This window comes from Eptesicus fuscus, chromosome 16, assembly GCF_027574615.1.
Source record: "Eptesicus fuscus isolate TK198812 chromosome 16, DD_ASM_mEF_20220401, whole genome shotgun sequence".
Classification (NCBI taxonomy): domain Eukaryota; kingdom Metazoa; phylum Chordata; class Mammalia; order Chiroptera; family Vespertilionidae; genus Eptesicus; species Eptesicus fuscus.
This window is the reverse complement of record NC_072488.1, coordinates 29,867,255-29,884,904: the sequence shown is the minus strand read 5'-3', so window position 1 is coordinate 29,884,904 and position 17,650 is coordinate 29,867,255. Positions and strand designations below refer to the sequence as shown.

The 17,650-nt window shown below is 39.5% G+C and overlaps 2 protein-coding genes across 6 annotated transcripts in view; one reads left to right on the top strand and one right to left on the bottom strand.

Annotated features, from left to right (window-relative positions):
• The first annotated feature begins 21 nt into the window (after nt 1–21).
• Nucleotides 22–17,650, top strand: part of ASB3 (ankyrin repeat and SOCS box containing 3) — a 103,769-nt gene continuing 86,140 nt past the window's right edge. For 2 of the 4 annotated variants that reach the window (XM_054728282.1, XM_054728280.1), the window contains exon 1: nt 12,330–12,412. The gene's annotated coding sequence lies outside the window, so the exon portion shown is untranslated. Of the gene's footprint in view, nt 241–12,329; nt 12,413–14,557; nt 14,572–17,650 lie in introns of those variants that run through there. The other 2 variants (XM_028139919.2, XM_054728281.1) reach the window with 2 other exon arrangements.
• CHAC2 (ChaC glutathione specific gamma-glutamylcyclotransferase 2) lies at nt 4,693–12,100 on the bottom strand. Of its 2 annotated transcripts, XM_008162134.3 has the most exons (3): nt 11,903–12,100; nt 7,718–7,753; nt 4,693–6,102 (listed from the first exon to the last, which is right to left on the bottom strand). In XM_008162134.3, exons 1-3 carry the CDS (start codon nt 12,035–12,037, stop codon nt 5,719–5,721), a joined length of 555 nt encoding a protein of 184 aa, XP_008160356.2. In that variant the 5' UTR covers nt 12,038–12,100; the 3' UTR covers nt 4,693–5,718. The 2 variants fall into 2 exon arrangements, with proteins under 2 accessions (XP_008160356.2, XP_027995729.1); XM_028139928.2 differs by lacking the exon at nt 7,718–7,753.

Below are 17,650 nucleotides of genomic sequence, written 5' to 3'. Positions count from 1 at the left end.
CTACGCCGCCCCTGCCCCCGAGGGCTACCCGCCACCGTTTCCGGGGCAGGCGGAGTATCAACATCCGGGGTCACCGGGCAGGCGCTACGGAAGCCGGGACAGCGGCTGGGCTTTGCTGGTTTCTCACCACCGCAGTTTCGCGGGGGGGAATCGAACCCAGCGGCCTCCCGGGAAGGGAACGCCTGAAGACCGGGCCTCGGACCAGTCTTTTCGGCGGAGAAGTGACGGCACAGAGAACCGGTGAGTCCGGGAGGCGGTGTTCGCGCCCGCCGGCCCGCCTGGCTGCCCCCCCCCCCGCCCGCCCCCCGCGCGCGGCTCTCCAGCGCGGGCAGCAGTTTGACCCGCACTGGCGCGGGAATCGTGTGATGGGCCGGTTCTGGTCCTTAGACGAGAAAACTGGAAGTAGTGCCGCGGGAGGAGGGACGGTGTTCCTGACGGCTCTTCCCTCTCGCTGCTTTTCTTTTCCCCCGTCTCCGCACCCGGCACCTGCACGCTTCCTCTTCCCGCGGGAAGCTTCCCTCCGCCTCTTCCGCGGTGGGCGGTGGTCCTCCGCGAACTGAGGCGGGCAGTTTGCTCAGCCTCTGCAGCCCCGGGTGAGGGATGCCCGCGCCGAGGAGACCTGTCACTGTATGAGAACACCGTAGTCCTCCGAGGTGGGCATGGACCAGCCTCTCCTCATGGGGAGGGCAGCTGGGTATCGCTGTCCCTACATTTTTTTAAATTTATTTATTTTTTTTACCCCACGTGGGGCTCCTTCTTCATCCCATAGATGACATGTTGGATTGTTGTTTTATCAATGAAGCTAAGTTTCCTTAATGAGGATTCAGGGCCAAGTGAATGTTGAGGTTATGAGTCACATGAGGTTAAGACACTTCTGCCTGCATTCAAAATAAGACATAAAGTTTGGGTCTCCTACACCTCCTTTTAAAAAATGCCACCGCTTTAATTTCTCACGTAATGGGTTACACACTGTTAGCCAAAGAGCACCTATCATTGTCTTTCTGGTGGTGGGAAAAGCTAAATCTTTTTCTAGATCTGCTAAAGACTGTTTCTCCCCTCCAATCCCGAATTTGAACCAAATCACGAAGCAGGAAGAGTAGTTTATTTATTTACTTATTATTATTTTTAATTCTTTATTGTTTAAAGTATGACATGAGTCTCCTTTTTCCCCATTGACCTTTCCCCGGCCGCCCCTACTCCCCAGCATATGCCCTCACCCCCCTGCTATCTGTGTCCATTGGTTATACTCATATGCGTGCATACAAGTCCTTTGGTTGATCTCTTACCCCTTCACCCCTCGCCTTCCCTCATAGGTTGGACAGTCTGATCCATGCTTCTATGTCTCTGGTTCTATTTTTGTTCATTAACAACACTTTATGTTGTTTATTAAATTCCACAAATGAGTGAGATCATGTAATATTTATCTTTCTCCCACTTTCTCTTAGCATAATGCTCTCCAGTTACATCTTGCAAATGGTAAGAATTCCTTCTTTTTTAGAGGAGCATAGTATTCCATTGTGTAGATGTACCACCGTTTTCTAATCCACTCATCTGCTGATGGGCACTTAGGCTGTTTCCAAATCTTGATTCTTCCTGATTGAGTTTTGGAAGCTTGTATTTTTCTAGGAATATGTCCATTTTTTCAAGGTTGTCCAATTTGTTGGAGTAGAGTTGTTCGTAGTATTTTTTTACAATCCTTTGTATGTATGGGGGGGTCAGTTGTTACTTCACCTCTTTCATTTCTGATTTTGTTTATTTGAGTCCTCTCTCTGTTTCTTGGTGAGCCTGGCTAGAGGTTCATCAATCTTGTTTATACTTTCAAAGAACCAGCTCTAGGTTTTATTGATATTTGTATTTTTTCTTTTTTGGGGGTCTCTATGTCATTTATTTCTGCTCTGATCTTTATTATTTCCTTCCTTCTGCTTACTCTGGGCTTTTCTTTCTAATTCTTTAAGTTGCAGGGTTAGATAATTTATTACCATTTTTCTTGTTTTTTTGAGGTAGGCCTGTAGAGCTATGAACTTCCTTCTCAGGACTGCTTTCATTGTGTCCCATAGATTTTGGATTGTTGTGTTTTCATTGTCAGTTGATTCCAGGATGCTTTTTATTTCTTCGTTGATCTCTTTGGTAACCTAATCATTGTTTAATAGCATGCTTTTTAACCAATGGTCAAACTTTTAAAATCAGTCTTAAAGAAATGGATCACATTCATGCTTTAAAGTATTCAAAGTTGACAGTACAACCATCTTTGTTTCCCTAAATGATAAACTTTTAAAATAATATGTTTTTATTGGTATTGATTTTAGAGAGAAAGGGAGAAGGAGAGAGAGGTAGAAACATCAATTAAAGAGAAACATCGATCGCCTGTCTCTTGCATGCCCCCTACAAGGGATCAAGCCCACAATCTGGACATGTGCCCTGACCAAGAATCAAACCAGTAACCTCTTGTGTATGTGCTGACACTAATCACTGAGCCACACCAGCTGGGGTGATAAACTTTTTATGTGTGGAGGTGGTATTTATAAAATGGTACTTATTTATAGTTCTTGGTAGATTGAACAGTGAATGTGTTGTTTGGGAGTGGGAAAAGGAAATTTAAGATTGGCCTGGAGTAGGAGTAGAAACACCTATTGTAAAAAATCCACTCAATTAGAGATTTATATTACAGGTGCCTTCTCTCAATGGAGGGTTTATACTCATACTTGAATTCCTAATACATAACACCTAACTCTTTGTATTATGAGAAATGAGAGCCTGAGTTCTGTGTGTGAATAGATCACAATGAGAGAAAATGTTTTGAAAGTGAGTTCCAAGGCCAGTAAAGAGAGACTTAGTTTTGCTAACAAAAGTAAGCTCTAGGTAATTGGTACCTTTGTTATGATTCTTGCTGATTTGGAGGCTCCAAACCCTAGCTTCTCTCTAATTCAGTACTGTTTAACTTCCCCATTTTAGTTGTTTCTCTCCATCTAAATGAAAATGAATATCCCTGTTCCTGGACCTTTTGGAACAGGGCCTCCCTATTAATGTTGATAGCATGCCACATGTATGTTCACATATTTTCTTGTCTGACTTCTTTTAAAAAAAATAGTTTTATTGATTTTTAGAGAGTGAGGAAGGGTGAGGGAGAAACATCGATGTGAGAGTGGGACATCCATTGCCTGCTCCTGTACACGCCCTACTTGTTATTAGTTTGCAACCCAGCCACATGCCCTGACCGGGAATTGCACCAGCAACCTTGTGGTACACAGGACAATACCCAACCAAGCCACACTAGCCATGGTTCGTCTAATTCCTAACTGAAAGCTAGAAAGGCATTTAAATGAGGATCACAAAGTAATTCATCCCCCTTGATATTCTATTATGTATTAAGTGATAGAAGAATCACTGGGGAGTCACAAACTTCTTTGGATCTAACCTTGTAAAAGGCTAGATCTTTGAATTCACCTATGTGATTGTGAGGTACAGAATGTGAATGGATAGGCCCATGATATTTGTTGGAATCTCTATATATATCTATCAAAATTAACTCTAGCATCTTTATGTCATAAGTTGTGTACTATTTCATTATACAAAACATTAATCTTGTTTACCTCCTGAAGAAAAAAATGCAGGGGAGTTAAGATGGTTAAGTTCAGATTGTTTTTAAAATATATTGTAGAAAGATCTTGTGCTTGAGTCAAAGAAACCTGAATTTCTGCTACTTATTAGATGTGTTACTGTATGCAAGTTATTTACTCTGGGAACAAGTTTAGAGGTGTTATCGAGAAAATGCTTTCATATGTAAGTGCCTGGTATATCCTTATGCCATACTCATTAGTGAATGTCAGTACTTTTCTTGTATAGGAAAAATGAAATGCCTTCTGGAACACTAATATTGAAAGTGTTGGATAATATTTAAAAAGCTATATAGCTGAGTCAATTACCAAGAAAAGTGTTAATAAATAGAAAAACATGAAAAGGACTACTGTTCCTACTATGTAGGACAGCTTTATTTATTCATTTTTGTTTTCATATTTATTTCTATGTCTCCTCCAGAAAGCTTATTTCTTTTTATTTTATTTTTTCCATCACCATTTATACCCTCTAAGCCCTCTTGCACCTCCACTCTCCTCCCCCACTTCGCACAATCACCACACAGGACAGCTTTATTTTTATTCTGTACTATTAGTCATTCCTGGGTTGAAATAATTTTTATTGCTTCATATTAGATTTAATGTGATACTGAAATTCTTTTCATATTGAAAGCTTTTTAGAGAGACTATATCCTTTTGAGAAATAATCTGATGAGTCTGAATCAAGGCTAATTCTACATGAATTAATAATGTATATTATTATTATACATTTCCTACTTAGTGGCACCATCAACACTAATTCAGCAGAAGCCTTTGTTTAGGTGACAAGATAGAAGGGTAAAAAATCTGTATAGCAAATGATTGGCCTGGAGTAGAAGTAGAATCATGTATTTAAAAAAATCTCCTCAATGCCATTTTTTTAACTTAAACAAGTTTACAATTCTGAAAGACCTTAAAAACACCAAACTTTTACTTAATATGTTCGTTAATTTATAATGTTAGAAAATCCATCTTTTAAAAATTTTACTATAAGATTAATACAAAGTGAATGATAGACTACATTGTTAGTGGATTTATATTATGTAATTAGTGCTTTTTTAGCTGAATGAATTTTTTTCCATGTAGTAAAATGCATTTATTAAAAAAAGGAGATGTATAGGAAATTTTTATATTAAACATGCTAATTTTGGGGGGCTTAAATTGGAAGAGATATTATTTAATAACTGAACAAGGAAATTTCTAATCAAAGCTGAAATCTTATCATGTCTATATAATAAAAACCAAAGTGACCATTACAGTGGAACGACCAGAACGACTGGTTGCTATGATGCGCACTGACCACCAGGAGGCAGATACTCAATGCAGGAGCTGTTCCCCTGGTGGTCAGTGTGCTCCCACAGGGGGAGTGCAGCTCAGCCACAAGCCGGGGCCTTTCCTGCCTCTGCAGCAGCGCTAAGGAGCAGCGAGCCGAGCAATAAAGAGCAGTGAGCGGGAGCAAGGGCTCCTGGACTGCGAGAGGGATGTCCAAACAGGCCTAAGCCTGTAGTCGGACATCCCCCAAGGGCTCCTCGACTGTGAGAGGGTGCAGACCAGGCTGAGGGGACCCCCCTCCCTCCTAGTGCACGAATTTTGTGCACCGGGCCTCTAGTTAGTGTATATTTCTAATTACACTATTTTAAGCTTATATATTTTAAACCATGGTAACAGAATTATTGCATAGGAATATATTGAAGGTATACCTTATTATATTTATTAGACTTTTGATTTAATTCTCTACAACTTCAAAATAGTATTGTGATATGAAACAATAAAATTATTTTTACTCTGATTCAAAAACAAGCTGTGAAATTTCTTGTATTTTTCTACAGAACTCACTTCTCATGATCAAGTGTTCAATATACAGTTAGGAGGTCATTATATTATTAAAAATTGAATTTTTTCTGTAACTATACCCTATACTTTGAATATATATGTGTTTCAGGACACTTGAAATTAACTATAAATTTTGATGATATCTTGACTACAACATTAAAAATAAATAAGATCTTCAAGTAAATATGCTTCCAAATCATATTGTCATTGTGCATTGCAACTATTCTTGAAGACTAAAAGTTCTGCTTCTCTGGAAAAGTCAATGATTAGGTCTTTATAAGCAGTCGAGGTTCTGTTTTCCTTCTAAACGTTCTTTTACTAATTTTTCCAAAGAGAAAAGATGCTCATCTGCATCTTCTGGCACAAGATTCCTAATAGAATTTGCAAGTTCAAAAAGATATTCTGTATTTCTTCCACTTGGACCAGCTGCATTAAAGATTTGTTCAGCAATATCTTCCAGAGGTGCAGGACCAAGGTAATTAGGATTATCATGTGTTCCAATATATAGCAACACATTGAATGGTTTTGTAGTGGGATCTTTTGGATAAAAAATGACTGTTGTGGTCCTGTAGCCTCCTTTCTCTCTGAAGTCAAGGTACGCTTTTACTTCTTCTTCCTTTCCTGCTGGCAGTCTGTAAGCAACACCCCATACACAACCCTATTGAAAAATGAAAAGAATATATTATTTAGTATTTACAAGGTAAAATAGGTGGAAGTACACTGTGATGTAAGAAAATTTCTTGTTTATTCTTAGAAATCAATGCAGTTTACTTAGTACATCAAAGAGGTACATACTAAACAATAAAGGAAATCATTTTAAATTCTTCAGTCTGAAAACATTTCCTTGCACACCAGGATAATTATCTTTGTTTAAATTTTTGAAAATATGTTTTTTATCTAATGAGACCGAAATGAAAAAAGATAAGGTCTTCATTTGGTCATTAAAACTGAGGTTCTGAAGCTTTAAATCCATAAGCATTTCACTGATGGTAGGGCTGTAGTTTTCAAACTGCTTCATGGAGTGTTAAAGCCACCCTGAAGCCTACCTCAGAGGCTATCTGGATATGAGTGTTGGGGTGCTAGGAGCTGAGCATCACTCATCTTTTTACATATTAGGTGTTCCTTTTTTCCCCCCAAAAGGTTTTAAAAGCTCTGTAGTAATCAACTACTTAAGGGCTGAGCAGTTTATTTGTTCATCTCTTCACTGCCTAAACTTTCAAGTATCCTTTGTAAATTACTCCTTTGAGAAAACTACATAACAACCTCTTTTGTCAAGAGAGTCCATGAACAAAGTGTCAGTAAAAATAATGTATTTTAGCTGCTAATATTTTTTGCTATAAATAAAATATCTGTGATATGTTACATTTACATTTTGTAATACAGATTTTCTATCTTCTCGAGCACTTTTATTAAACTTTAGGTTGCTAAGCATCCTCTTGAATGAATTAACATTCTGTGGAAACAAAGTATCATGTATTAACTTTAATTAAGATTTATAGTTATTAGTTTAAAGCCTTTTTATAGATGCCATTCCTAATGTAAATTATGAAAGCATTTCATAATTTTACCATTAGTCATCTGCTGTTGCTAGGGGCTGATTTTTGTATGTCAAAGTCCTTTCCACAGGTAAATCTTTAATTTTACAGTGTTAAACTTAACCTATACCTCAATAAAATGACTGAAAAGGACTATTGAGTAAATAAAAGTTTCCTAGTGCTCCAAACCTGTTAAAAAACCTGTTGTGCTATTGCTAAATTTAGACAATAAAGAAAGCAATAATTCCTGCCTGGGGTTTTTGCTGAAAATATAGGATGTACCCCAAAAATGCATATACACATTTTGAATAATTATAAAGGCAGTGTTTATTAAAATATATTTCATTTTCAAAAGTGAGTTATCAGCTGTTACAGTATGTATACATTTTTTTGGGGGACTTCCTGTATTATACTCCTAGCAAATGTGAGGAGAGCTTTAAGGGTTCCGTTTCATTCTTAATGGTAGTTGGGCCAGCTCCATTCATGTAAAAGAGGACCACAAAATTCTCAATCAACAAACTCATTAAGAAAAATAAATGAGACCACATGCCATTTGTTTTTCTTTTGTTGTGTACCTTGCATTCTGCATCCAACTTTTTTCAACAGGTGAATAAAGAGGAATTCTAGATCCAGTGCAGTTGAAATTGTAATGATTGTCAGTACAATTTCATTTAAAATTGAGAAACATCTCAACAACTTATGTAACTAAAGACTATACAAAAAAAATTTATACTATACCCCAGGATCTTCAATAAGAGTCACAACTCTTCCAGGCTGTTTTTTAAAAAAAAGTAAAAACAAAACAAAACAAAAAAAAACAAATAAGTAAAACAAATATTTTTTCTCTTAATTAAAGTTCATCAACTAACCAAGCATTAGCAAATTATTGTTGACATGGGATATTTAAACTTCATTTGCTCATACTAGACACTTTTTTAAAAAGCTCTTATGTTTTATGATAACTTTTAAAGTGAATTAAGAGAATCTGCTTTATCCAGACTATCTTGGCCTTTATAAGCTATTCCCTTCAACTTGCATATATTAGCTACATATTATGTTGACTTAAAATGGAGATATTAAAAAACACACCCATAACTAAGGCTGATGTAGAAAAGTTAGGGATTTAGTAAATATTCACAATTATCTTGTGCTAAAATGTTTCCTCTTTTTTGAAATTGAAATTTTCTCTGATGTGAAAAAATTTTCACATTTAAATAAATCTTTAATTTGGTTGAGAAATGGCCAGTTTTTTAATATATAAATGAGATGCTTGATTAAACTTAGTAAAAAAATTAAGTGAAGCCAAAAGGAAAGCACAATTTCATAACGTAAATAGCACTTTGCAGAATCTCTATATATAAAAGGCTAAGTGACCATCTGACTGTCCGGTACATATGACACATTGACCACTAGGGGGCAGGTGCTCAATGCAGGAGCTGCCGAGCTGCGGCAACTTGGCAGCGGTGGTTCTCGGGTGATGCACCCTGGAACCAGAGAGGAGGGAGCCTGATATTAAAATACTAGAGGCCCGGTGCACGAAATTCGTGCACAGGGGTGTGTGTCCCCCAGCCCAGCCTGCCCCCTCTCCAATCTGGGACCCCTCGAGGGATGTCCGGCTGCCCGTTTAGGCCCGATCCTGGTAGGATCGGGCCTAAACGGGCAGCCGGACATCCCTCTCACAATCCAGGACTGCTGGCTCCCAACTGCTCGCCTGCCTGCCTTCCTGATCACCCCTAACCACTCCCCTGCCAGCCTGATTGATGCCTAACTGCTCCCCTGCCAGCTTGATTGCCCCTAACTGCCCTCCCCTGCAGGCCTGTTCACCCCTAACTGCTCTCCCCTGCAGGTCTGGTCCCCCCCAACTGCTCTCCCCCACAGGCCTGGGTCCCCCCCAACTGCCCTCACTTGCAGGCTTGGTCGCCCCCAACTGCCCTCCCTTGAAGGCCTGGTCCCTCTCAACTACTCTCCCCTGCTGGCCATCTTGTGTCCACATGGGGGCAGCCATCTTTGACCACATGGGGGCAGCCATCTTGGGTGTTGGAGTGATGGTCAATTTGCATATTACTCTTTTATTAGATAGTATTTTTTCTAATTAATTTCCTTTCAATGTGCATGAATCCATGCACTGGGCCACTAGTGTAGAAATAAATCTAACATTTGTTTAAAAATACTTATTTCATATGGAATGATGACTGACTAGAAGCACATGTTGCTGTAAAAATCATAGTCCTATATTGCAATTATGTTATTTTGATTTGATGGGTACTTCTGTAGGGTTTTGTATCATTTGTCAGGTAGTTAATATTTATATTAGGTTGGTGATCCACTGTTATGAAAAATGTGAAGTGAATAATAATGTTTTTGTTTTTTTTTTAAACAGAACAGCATACTTAGAAAATACTTAGTATTGCCCTAGATGGTACTGGCTCAGTGGATAGAGCATTGGCCTACGGACTGAAGGGTCCGGGGTTCGATTCCGGTCAAGCACATATGCCTGGGTTGTGGGTTCCATCCCCAGTAGGGGGTGTGGAGGAGGCAGCTGATCAATGATTCTCTCTCATCACTGATGTTTCTATCTCTCTCTCCCTCTCCCTTCCTCTCTGAAATCAATAAAAATATATTTTAAAAAATGCTTAGTACTTAGACTCTCCTTTAGTTTTCTATGATAATTATTTAAATAGAAGTAGGTGTAAAACTATTACAGTTTTAAAAACGATTGCAATTATTCCCTCCTGACTTTCCTGACTTATCTTTTAGTAAATTTAAGTAAAAAGAGAGATACTGGCTTTTATGGCTGTCTTCTTTTAAAGAACCATGTTGTATTAACTTGACAATTTCTTACCAGTCTATTCTCACAGTGTACATATCTCAATGTGTTATGTAACAAACATAAACATTTGATTGAGACTATAGTAAAATATGCTATTAAACCTTAGGTGTAAATATTTATTTATTAAATATTCTTTTATTGATTTCAGAGAAGGGAGAGAGAAACATCAATTGGCTGCCTCCTGCACGCCCCCGACTGTGGATCGAGCCCTCAACTTGGGCATGTGCACTGACTGGGCATCAAACTGTGACCTCCTGATTCATAAGTCACGCTCAACTACTGAGCAAGGCCTGCTGAGCTTACTTGTAATTATTTAATATTTGGTCATTAAAATTAGAGCCTAGGCTAAGGCTTTTCTTTTCAGAATGGCAATTTTAAATGTTCATACCTGACTACTCAAAAGGTATTTTATTTAACTTAGTTCTTTAAAGTATTAAATATTGTTTTATAACATTCTTGGAGATACTTTGGCCATGAAGTTTCTGTTGGTCTATAAATATGCATTTGCTCTAAGTTATTCCCCTGTTTTCAAGTCATCTACCTTGAAGTCAAATTCTTAATTAACCAACTCTAGTTGAGGTAGAATGACTTCTAACTGAAGCTTTTTTTGTGATTTTAATCCTATGTCTCTTTACTGGTGCAAGCTACTATAGGCCGCACTCGGGCCCTCTTTCTAGGACTGTAGGTATTTCTTTGGAATTAACCCCAATTTCTTTCTGCATCTAATTTCTAACATTTTAGATATCATGCTTTGGGGCCAATATTAATTTCTTAATCAAGCTCATACAACTTTCAGAGTATTTTATTATGTATTTATCAGATTATGTTATGTGAAATAAGCCACTCAGAGAAAGACAAATACCATAAGATCTCACTTAAATGTGGAATTTTATGAACAAAATAAACTGAGGGACAAAATAGAAACAGGCATGGATACGTGGAATGGACTGACAGTTGTCAGAGGGGAGAAGGGGAAAGGGGAAGGGGAACAGGATATAAGAAGATGAGGGGATTAGCCAAATAACATATATGCATAACCCACAGACACAGACAAGAGTATGATAATGGCAGCAAAGGGGAGGAAATGGGGACATCTGTAATAGTATCAATAAAAATAAAGAAAAAGAAGAAAAACAGTAATCAAACTATTACAACTTTCAGAGTATTTTAAAGAAAATATAAGCAATAAAAATTGTTGTGGTCTTCCAAAAGTTAGGAGGTTAATTAAAACCAAGTGTTCAATTTATCCACACTGTTAGTTACTCAAACTTCAGTGTTCCTTACGGATTAGTTGTTTTCAACCAGCACAAGGCTGATTTCCATAAGCAGTGAGCTGCTACTATTTTTCTGTACAAATATAAGATGAATGTCTGCATGACTGACTGAAAAATAGATCAAAGAACTTACATTTCACATTTATAATTTAGAGAAGAACCATCCAGAAACATTAAAATAATGCTGACATATTAATGGATACTGTGTTACTCAAATAACAAACCGGGAACTCATTTAACGTGAAACCAAAGTGATCAAAGTAAGTTTCTTAATAACCCAAAGTAATTTTGGAAACGAATTCTTCTGTGACCTTAGGTGTCATAAAATAAATCTTTGGAAAGATACAAAGAAACCCCAGAAATAACATATACGTTTAAATTCAAACCAATGAAAGTCTGCCAAAATGCAGAAATGCCAACAAATTTAATGGCCAGAAAGCTGAATTTCCAAGTTGATTTTAGTATTTCAACTCCGTGGTGATTCAAAGATTGACCTTCCCGCCTTTTTTTGGGCAGAGGTTGCCAAGATAGGGGCCCCCTGCCAGCACCTCAGCCTTGTGCGAGCCTGTGTGCTTGTGCCCATGTTTTTTGCCTGCTCAAGAAACTAACCACCAGCTCTCAAGCAGCTTCGGAAGGGTATCCTAGGTTTGGGAGAGGTTGGAGTCAGGTGGCAGAGGAAGAAGCACAGATGGAACAGCATTATCCCTAACCCACATGCTTGGCCCTGGGAAGCGTTGGGGTGTGGGTCCCGCGGCGATGGGCCAGCAGGGGAGCAGCGCTCCGGGGACAGTAAGCTTGGGGGCCGGGCTAGGGGCTTACCTTGCCTGGGACTCCGCGGTGGTCTGTGCTGCCTTGCCAGAAACGCCGGCTGTAGCCCGTGATGCGTCCGACCAACTTGTCCTGATAGGGGAAGTCCACCTTCCAGATCAGGGACCCGTAACCAAAAACCCACATTTTTCCGCTAGCACCTCGACCGCGACTGTGGAGGCAGAACGGGTCTGGATTGCGGCTTGCCTGACGCGTTACCGGCTACGCTTGGCGCAGGCGCTGATAGCCGCAATCCCTGGTTGGTGGCGCAAAGCATACTGGGACTTGAAGTTCGAGGTGCGTTTTCTGGCTCTTATTTCGGTCAACGTTATTTTATTTCCTTGCTTAGGGTAGCAAGAAGCCTGAACCTTCTGTATGCTAAACAAAGATTCTCCTGCAGCCTCTGGTAATCAACTTGACCTTCCTCTGGTGCGCGTGTGCAGAGGACTACAATACCCACAATCCTTTCTGGGATGTGTGCCTCTGATGTTGGAACTGTCTACTGTTTTCGAACGGGGCTGGGTAAGGAGAATGGAAAGGGCAGGAGTCCTGGCCGGTGTGGTTTAGATACCCACAAGAGATATATGTGTATGGCAGTTGGCATGTAGAAAGACATTTTGTTCTACTTTGCAAAAGGGATTTCTCCCCATTTAACAGCAGCCAGAAGAGTGCTAACTGGGAATGTAATCCATATTTGACTTTACACTTTTAAAAATTACCTGTCTTTTTACCTTTCAAATAGAAGCAGGAAATTTATCACAGAATTTTTATGCTTGTGAAAGAGCTATTATTAATGCAATGAAATTTGCTTATGTATTTAAATTTTATGCGAAAACGACCTTATTTGTCTTTAGTATTCTCAGCAGCTCAGAAAAGCGTAGGCAAAGGTTCTCAGCTCAGATACAGACTTTGGAAGCTATCTGGGGAACCTCCTGAAACTGTATACAAAATTTGGGGTCTACGGGTATTTTTCTGAGGAGAAACTTTATATCTTTCATGAGTTTTTCCAACAGGTCAAGGATCCTAAAAAGTGTTACGATCTGCTGGTGAGAGCTACTGTTTGTAAATACTGTTTAGGAAGCTCACTTGGACTATCACAGCTGTGTTTCAGTATGTGAAAACAAAAGCCTTACCAAATGATATTTCATTGTCTTTAGCTTTATTAAAAATGCTAAACACCCAGGTTCAAAGAGTTATTTCTGCTCTTAAGAAATCAGCAAGAAACTGCTACAAAGAAAAGCTGAGTTTAAGAATAACCAAGTCTTTTTAAAAAATATATATATTTTATTGATTTTTTACAGAGAGGAAGAGAGAGGGACAGAGAGCCAGAAACATCGATGAGAGAGAAACATCAATCAGCTGCCTCCTGCACACCCCCTACTGGGGATGCGCCCGCAACCAAGGTACATGCCCCCGACCAGAATCGAACCTGGGACCCTTGAGTCCGCAGGCCGACGCTCCAAGCACTGAGCCAAACCGGCTTCGGCCCAAGTCTTTTTATATTTTCTCCAAGTTGTAGTTTCACATTGCCTGGGATGGTTAGTTCCCCTCCACCCTCCAACATTTTTGAAAAATTTCAAACATACAGAAAAGTTGGAAGGGAAAAAAAGAGTACAATAACCATTCATATTTCCTCTGTGTGAATCCAATAATTAACATTTTGCTACAGATGTTTTATTTCTTTTTTTCTGTATATACTTTTTAATCTGAAACATTTAGGGTAAGTTATACTAGTATGTGTTATGATTTTTCACTGCTAAATACTTATAAGAATAAAGACATTCTCCTAATAACAGCATCATTCATTATTACATCTAAGAACATTAACAATAATAATCAAATCATCAAATATCCATTCCATGTTCAAATTTCCTTAATTATCTCTAATTGCTTTTGTAGCTATTTTTTCCACCAAGCAGAATTCAGAGGTTTATACATCACATGTGATTTTTTCTGTATTCTCTTTTAGCCTAGAATGTAAGAAGGTTTGTATAAAAGGAGATCATAGAGAGTTTATTCATGTTAACTAATTGGTATAAGGGTTGAAGGGAATGATCCTGTATTATATAGTACATTACTTTTGACTGTCGTTCCCATTAGAATCTCAAAGATATTTTTTCAAATTATTGCCTATAATCTGGATCCATTAATGTCCTAAATATGAGAAAAGTCAGTAAAATTTGGAAAAAGATGCATACCTTCTTTACTCAAATTCTGTTTTTATTGTCTTTGAAGCAGTGTTCTTTTTTTAAAAAATTATCTTTACTATTGAAAGTATTATAGATGTTCCTCCCCCCTTTTTTCCCATTGACCCCCTCACCTCGTACCCACCCTTCCCAGGCCCTCACCACATCATTATTTGTGTCCATGGGCTATGCATATAAGTTCCCTGGTTAATTTCTCCCCACCTCTCCCACCCCCACCTTTCCTCTGAGATTAAAAAAATATATATGTTTTTATTGATTTCAGAGAGAAGAAGGGAGGAGAGAGATAGAAACATCAATGATGAAAGAGAATCATTGATCAACTGCCTCCTACATGCCCCCTAATGGGGATGGAGCCTATAACCTGGGCATGTATGTGCCCTGACTGCAGTGGAACTGTGACTTCCTGGTTCATGGGTCGACATTCAACCACTGAGCTACACTGGCTTGGCTGGAGTAGTGTTCTTGTTTGTGTTTGTATGTGGTTTTCCCAAATGGAAATTAAAAAAAAATTATTTATTGTTGAAAATATTACATATGTCCCCTTTTCCCCCCATTGACTCCCTCCAGACTACCCTGCTCCCCACCCCAGGCCCGCACCACCCCCTGTCGGTGTTCATGGGTCGTACTATATGCATACAAGGTCTTAGTTGATTACTTCCCACCCTCCCCCACTTTCCCTCCATGATTCCCCACTCTGTTTCATGCTTCCATGTCTCTGGATCCACTCCATTCATCAGTTTATTTTGTTCATTAGATTTCACATATGAGTGCGATCATGTGATACTTGTCTTTCTCTGACTGGCTTATTTCGCTTAGCATGATACCTTTCAGGTCCCTCCATGCCGTCTCAAAGGGTAAGAGATTCTTCTTTTATACTGCTGCATAGTATTCCATGGTATAAATGTACCACAACTTTTTTATTCACTCATCTACTGATGGGCACTTGGACTGTTTCCATATTTTAGCCATTCTAAATGGTGCTGCTATGAACATAGGGGTGCATACATTCTTTCTGATTGGTATTTCTGGTTTCCTAGAAGTGGGATCATTGGGTCAAATGGCAGTTTCATATTTAAATTTTTGAGGAAACTCCTTATTGTTTTCCATAATGGCTGCACCAGTCTGCATTCCCACCAGCAGTTTACTAGGGTTCCCTTTTTTCTACATTCTTTTTTTTTTTAAAAATATATTTTATTGATTTTTTACAAAGAGGAAGGGAGAGGGATAGAGAGCTAGAAACATCGATGAGAGAGAGACATCGACCAGCTGCCTCCTGCACACCCCCCACTGGGGGATGTGCCCACAACCAATGTACATGCCCTTGACCGGAATCGAACCCGGGATCTTCCAGTCCGCAGACTGACGCTCTATCCACTGAGCCAAACCGGTTTCGGCCCTTTTTTCTACATTCTTGCCAGCACTTGTCATTTGTTGATTTGTAGCCATTCTGATAGGTGTGAGGTGATACCTCATTGTCATTTTAATTTGCATCTCTCTGATGATCAGTGACTTTGAGCATTTTTTCATATGTCTCTTGGCCATCTGTATGCCCACTTTGGAGAAGTGTCTATTTAGGTCCTTTGCCCATTTTTTTTTTTTTTTATCCTCACCCAAGGATATGTTTTCATTGAGTTTTAGAGAGAGTGGAAGGGAGGGAAGAGAGGGTGGGTGGAGAGAGAGAGAGAGAGAGAGAGAGAGAGAGAGAGAGAGATTGACATTGATTGGTTGCCTCTCACACACACCCTGACCAGGACCAGGGATCGAGCCTGCAACCGAGGTACATACCCTTGACCAGAATTGAACCCGGGACCCTTCAGTCAGAGGACCAACACTCTTATCCACTGAGCCAAATGGGCTAGGACCTTTGCCCGTTTTTTATTGGATTGTTTGTCTTCCTTTTGTTAAGTTGTATGAGTTCCTTATATATTTTAGATATTAACTCTTTATCAGATGTATCATCGCCAAATATGTACTCCCATACAGTGCGCTCTCTTTTTGTTTTGTTGATGGTTTCTTTTGCTGTGCAGAAACTTTTTATTTTGATGTAATCCTATTTGCCTCCTTAGTTTCCTTTGCCCTAGGACAGTGGTAGGCAAACTCATTAGTCAACAGAGCCAAATATCAACAGTACAACGATAGAAATTTCTTTTGAGGGCCAAATTTTTTAAATTTAAACTTCTTCTAACGCCACTTCTTCAAAATAGACTTGCCCAGGCCATGGTATTTTGTGGAAGAGCCACACTCAAGGGGCCAAAGAGCCGCATGTGGCTCGCGAGCCGCAGTTTGCCAACCACAGTCCTAGGAGATGAATCCATAAACATATTGCTATGAGAGACCTATATCAAAATGTTTTTTCTTCCATTAGATGAATATACTTATCAGTTGCCCTAAAATGTGTGTGTGTGTGTGTATGTGTAACTTGGATGTAATGGCCTTGGCTAGAAATTAACATACTTAAAAAAAGTATAGCTTAGTATTCAAAAGTCTCCACAGTTTGGCTTCAGTTAATTCTATAACTTCATTTTTTTACTGTTCCTTGTTTACCTAATCCTCCTTACAAAGTGAAATAATTGTTTCTCTTATTTACTGTCCTTTACTCAACCTCGATTGTTCATTTCTGTAAGTTTTGTTATGTCTTTGCTTCTGCCTGTTGTCAAATCCTCCCCATCTTTCTTTTAAGGCCCAGCTTATATCCCTCACCAAGTTGTAATAGTTCTCCCTTCTTTGACTACTATGGCTCTTTATCTGTACTTCTCTTATGGCACTTTCTGCTTTTTATTTAGATTCACATGTATTTATCATTTCTATGTAACTGTACATAATTTGAGGTAGAATCTGTGTCTGTATCATCTTCATATCCTCCACACTGTTAATCATCTAGTTGGTGCTCAGTGAATAACTGTTAACTGAATAATTAAATATTCTGTAATAAATATCTTCACTTTCCTAGTAATGGGCCAGTTGACCTGATCAAATTCATCCATAGCTAACCTTAGCTATTTGGCTCATGGTAGAATCAACTTGTGCAGTTACAGCTTTATATTTAACCCTTTGCACTCGCTTGCTTTTTTCTCGAGCTGCTACCGATGCTAACCTCACACTCGACATCCGAGTGCAAAAGGTTAAACTAGAGGCCCGGTGCACAAAAATGCACAGGTAGGGTCCCTAGGCCTGGCTGGCAATCAGGGCCAATCTGTGGGGCAACTGGTGGAGCAATCAGGGGGCCCCTGCTGGCATGCGCCTTGGATAGCCTGGCACCGCCCGCTTGCTGGGCCCCCCGCCCCCCCCCCCCCCCACCGCCACTGGTCGCTTCCCTCTGCAGGGCGACTAGTGGGGCGATCGGGGGGGCCTCCACTGGCACCTGTCTTGGTTGGCCTGGGGCCTGCGGGCTGGGGGCAGCTGCTGAATTGAGCGTCTGCCCCTAGTGGTCAGTGCACATCATAGTGACTGGTTGTTCAGCTGTTCGGTTGATTTGCATATTAGGCTTTTATTATATAGGATGTGACCATGTATAACTTTAGATTTAATATTGGAAATACTGTGTGGTTTCTTT

Bases quoted from the DNA above. Each gene is read 5' to 3' on its own strand.
- CHAC2 (XM_008162134.3), bottom strand. From the start codon at position 12,037: ATGTGGGTTTTTGGTTACGGGTCCCTGATCTGGAAGGTGGACTTCCCC. The intron at 7,754-11,902 runs GTAAGCCCCTAG...TTTAAAAAACAG, and splicing joins ACCGCGGAGTCCCAGGCAAG to CCTGGAAGAGTTGTGACTCT. The intron at 6,103-7,717 runs GTATAGTATAAA...ATTTTTCAATAG, and splicing joins CTCTTATTGAAGATCCTGGG to GGTTGTGTATGGGGTGTTGC.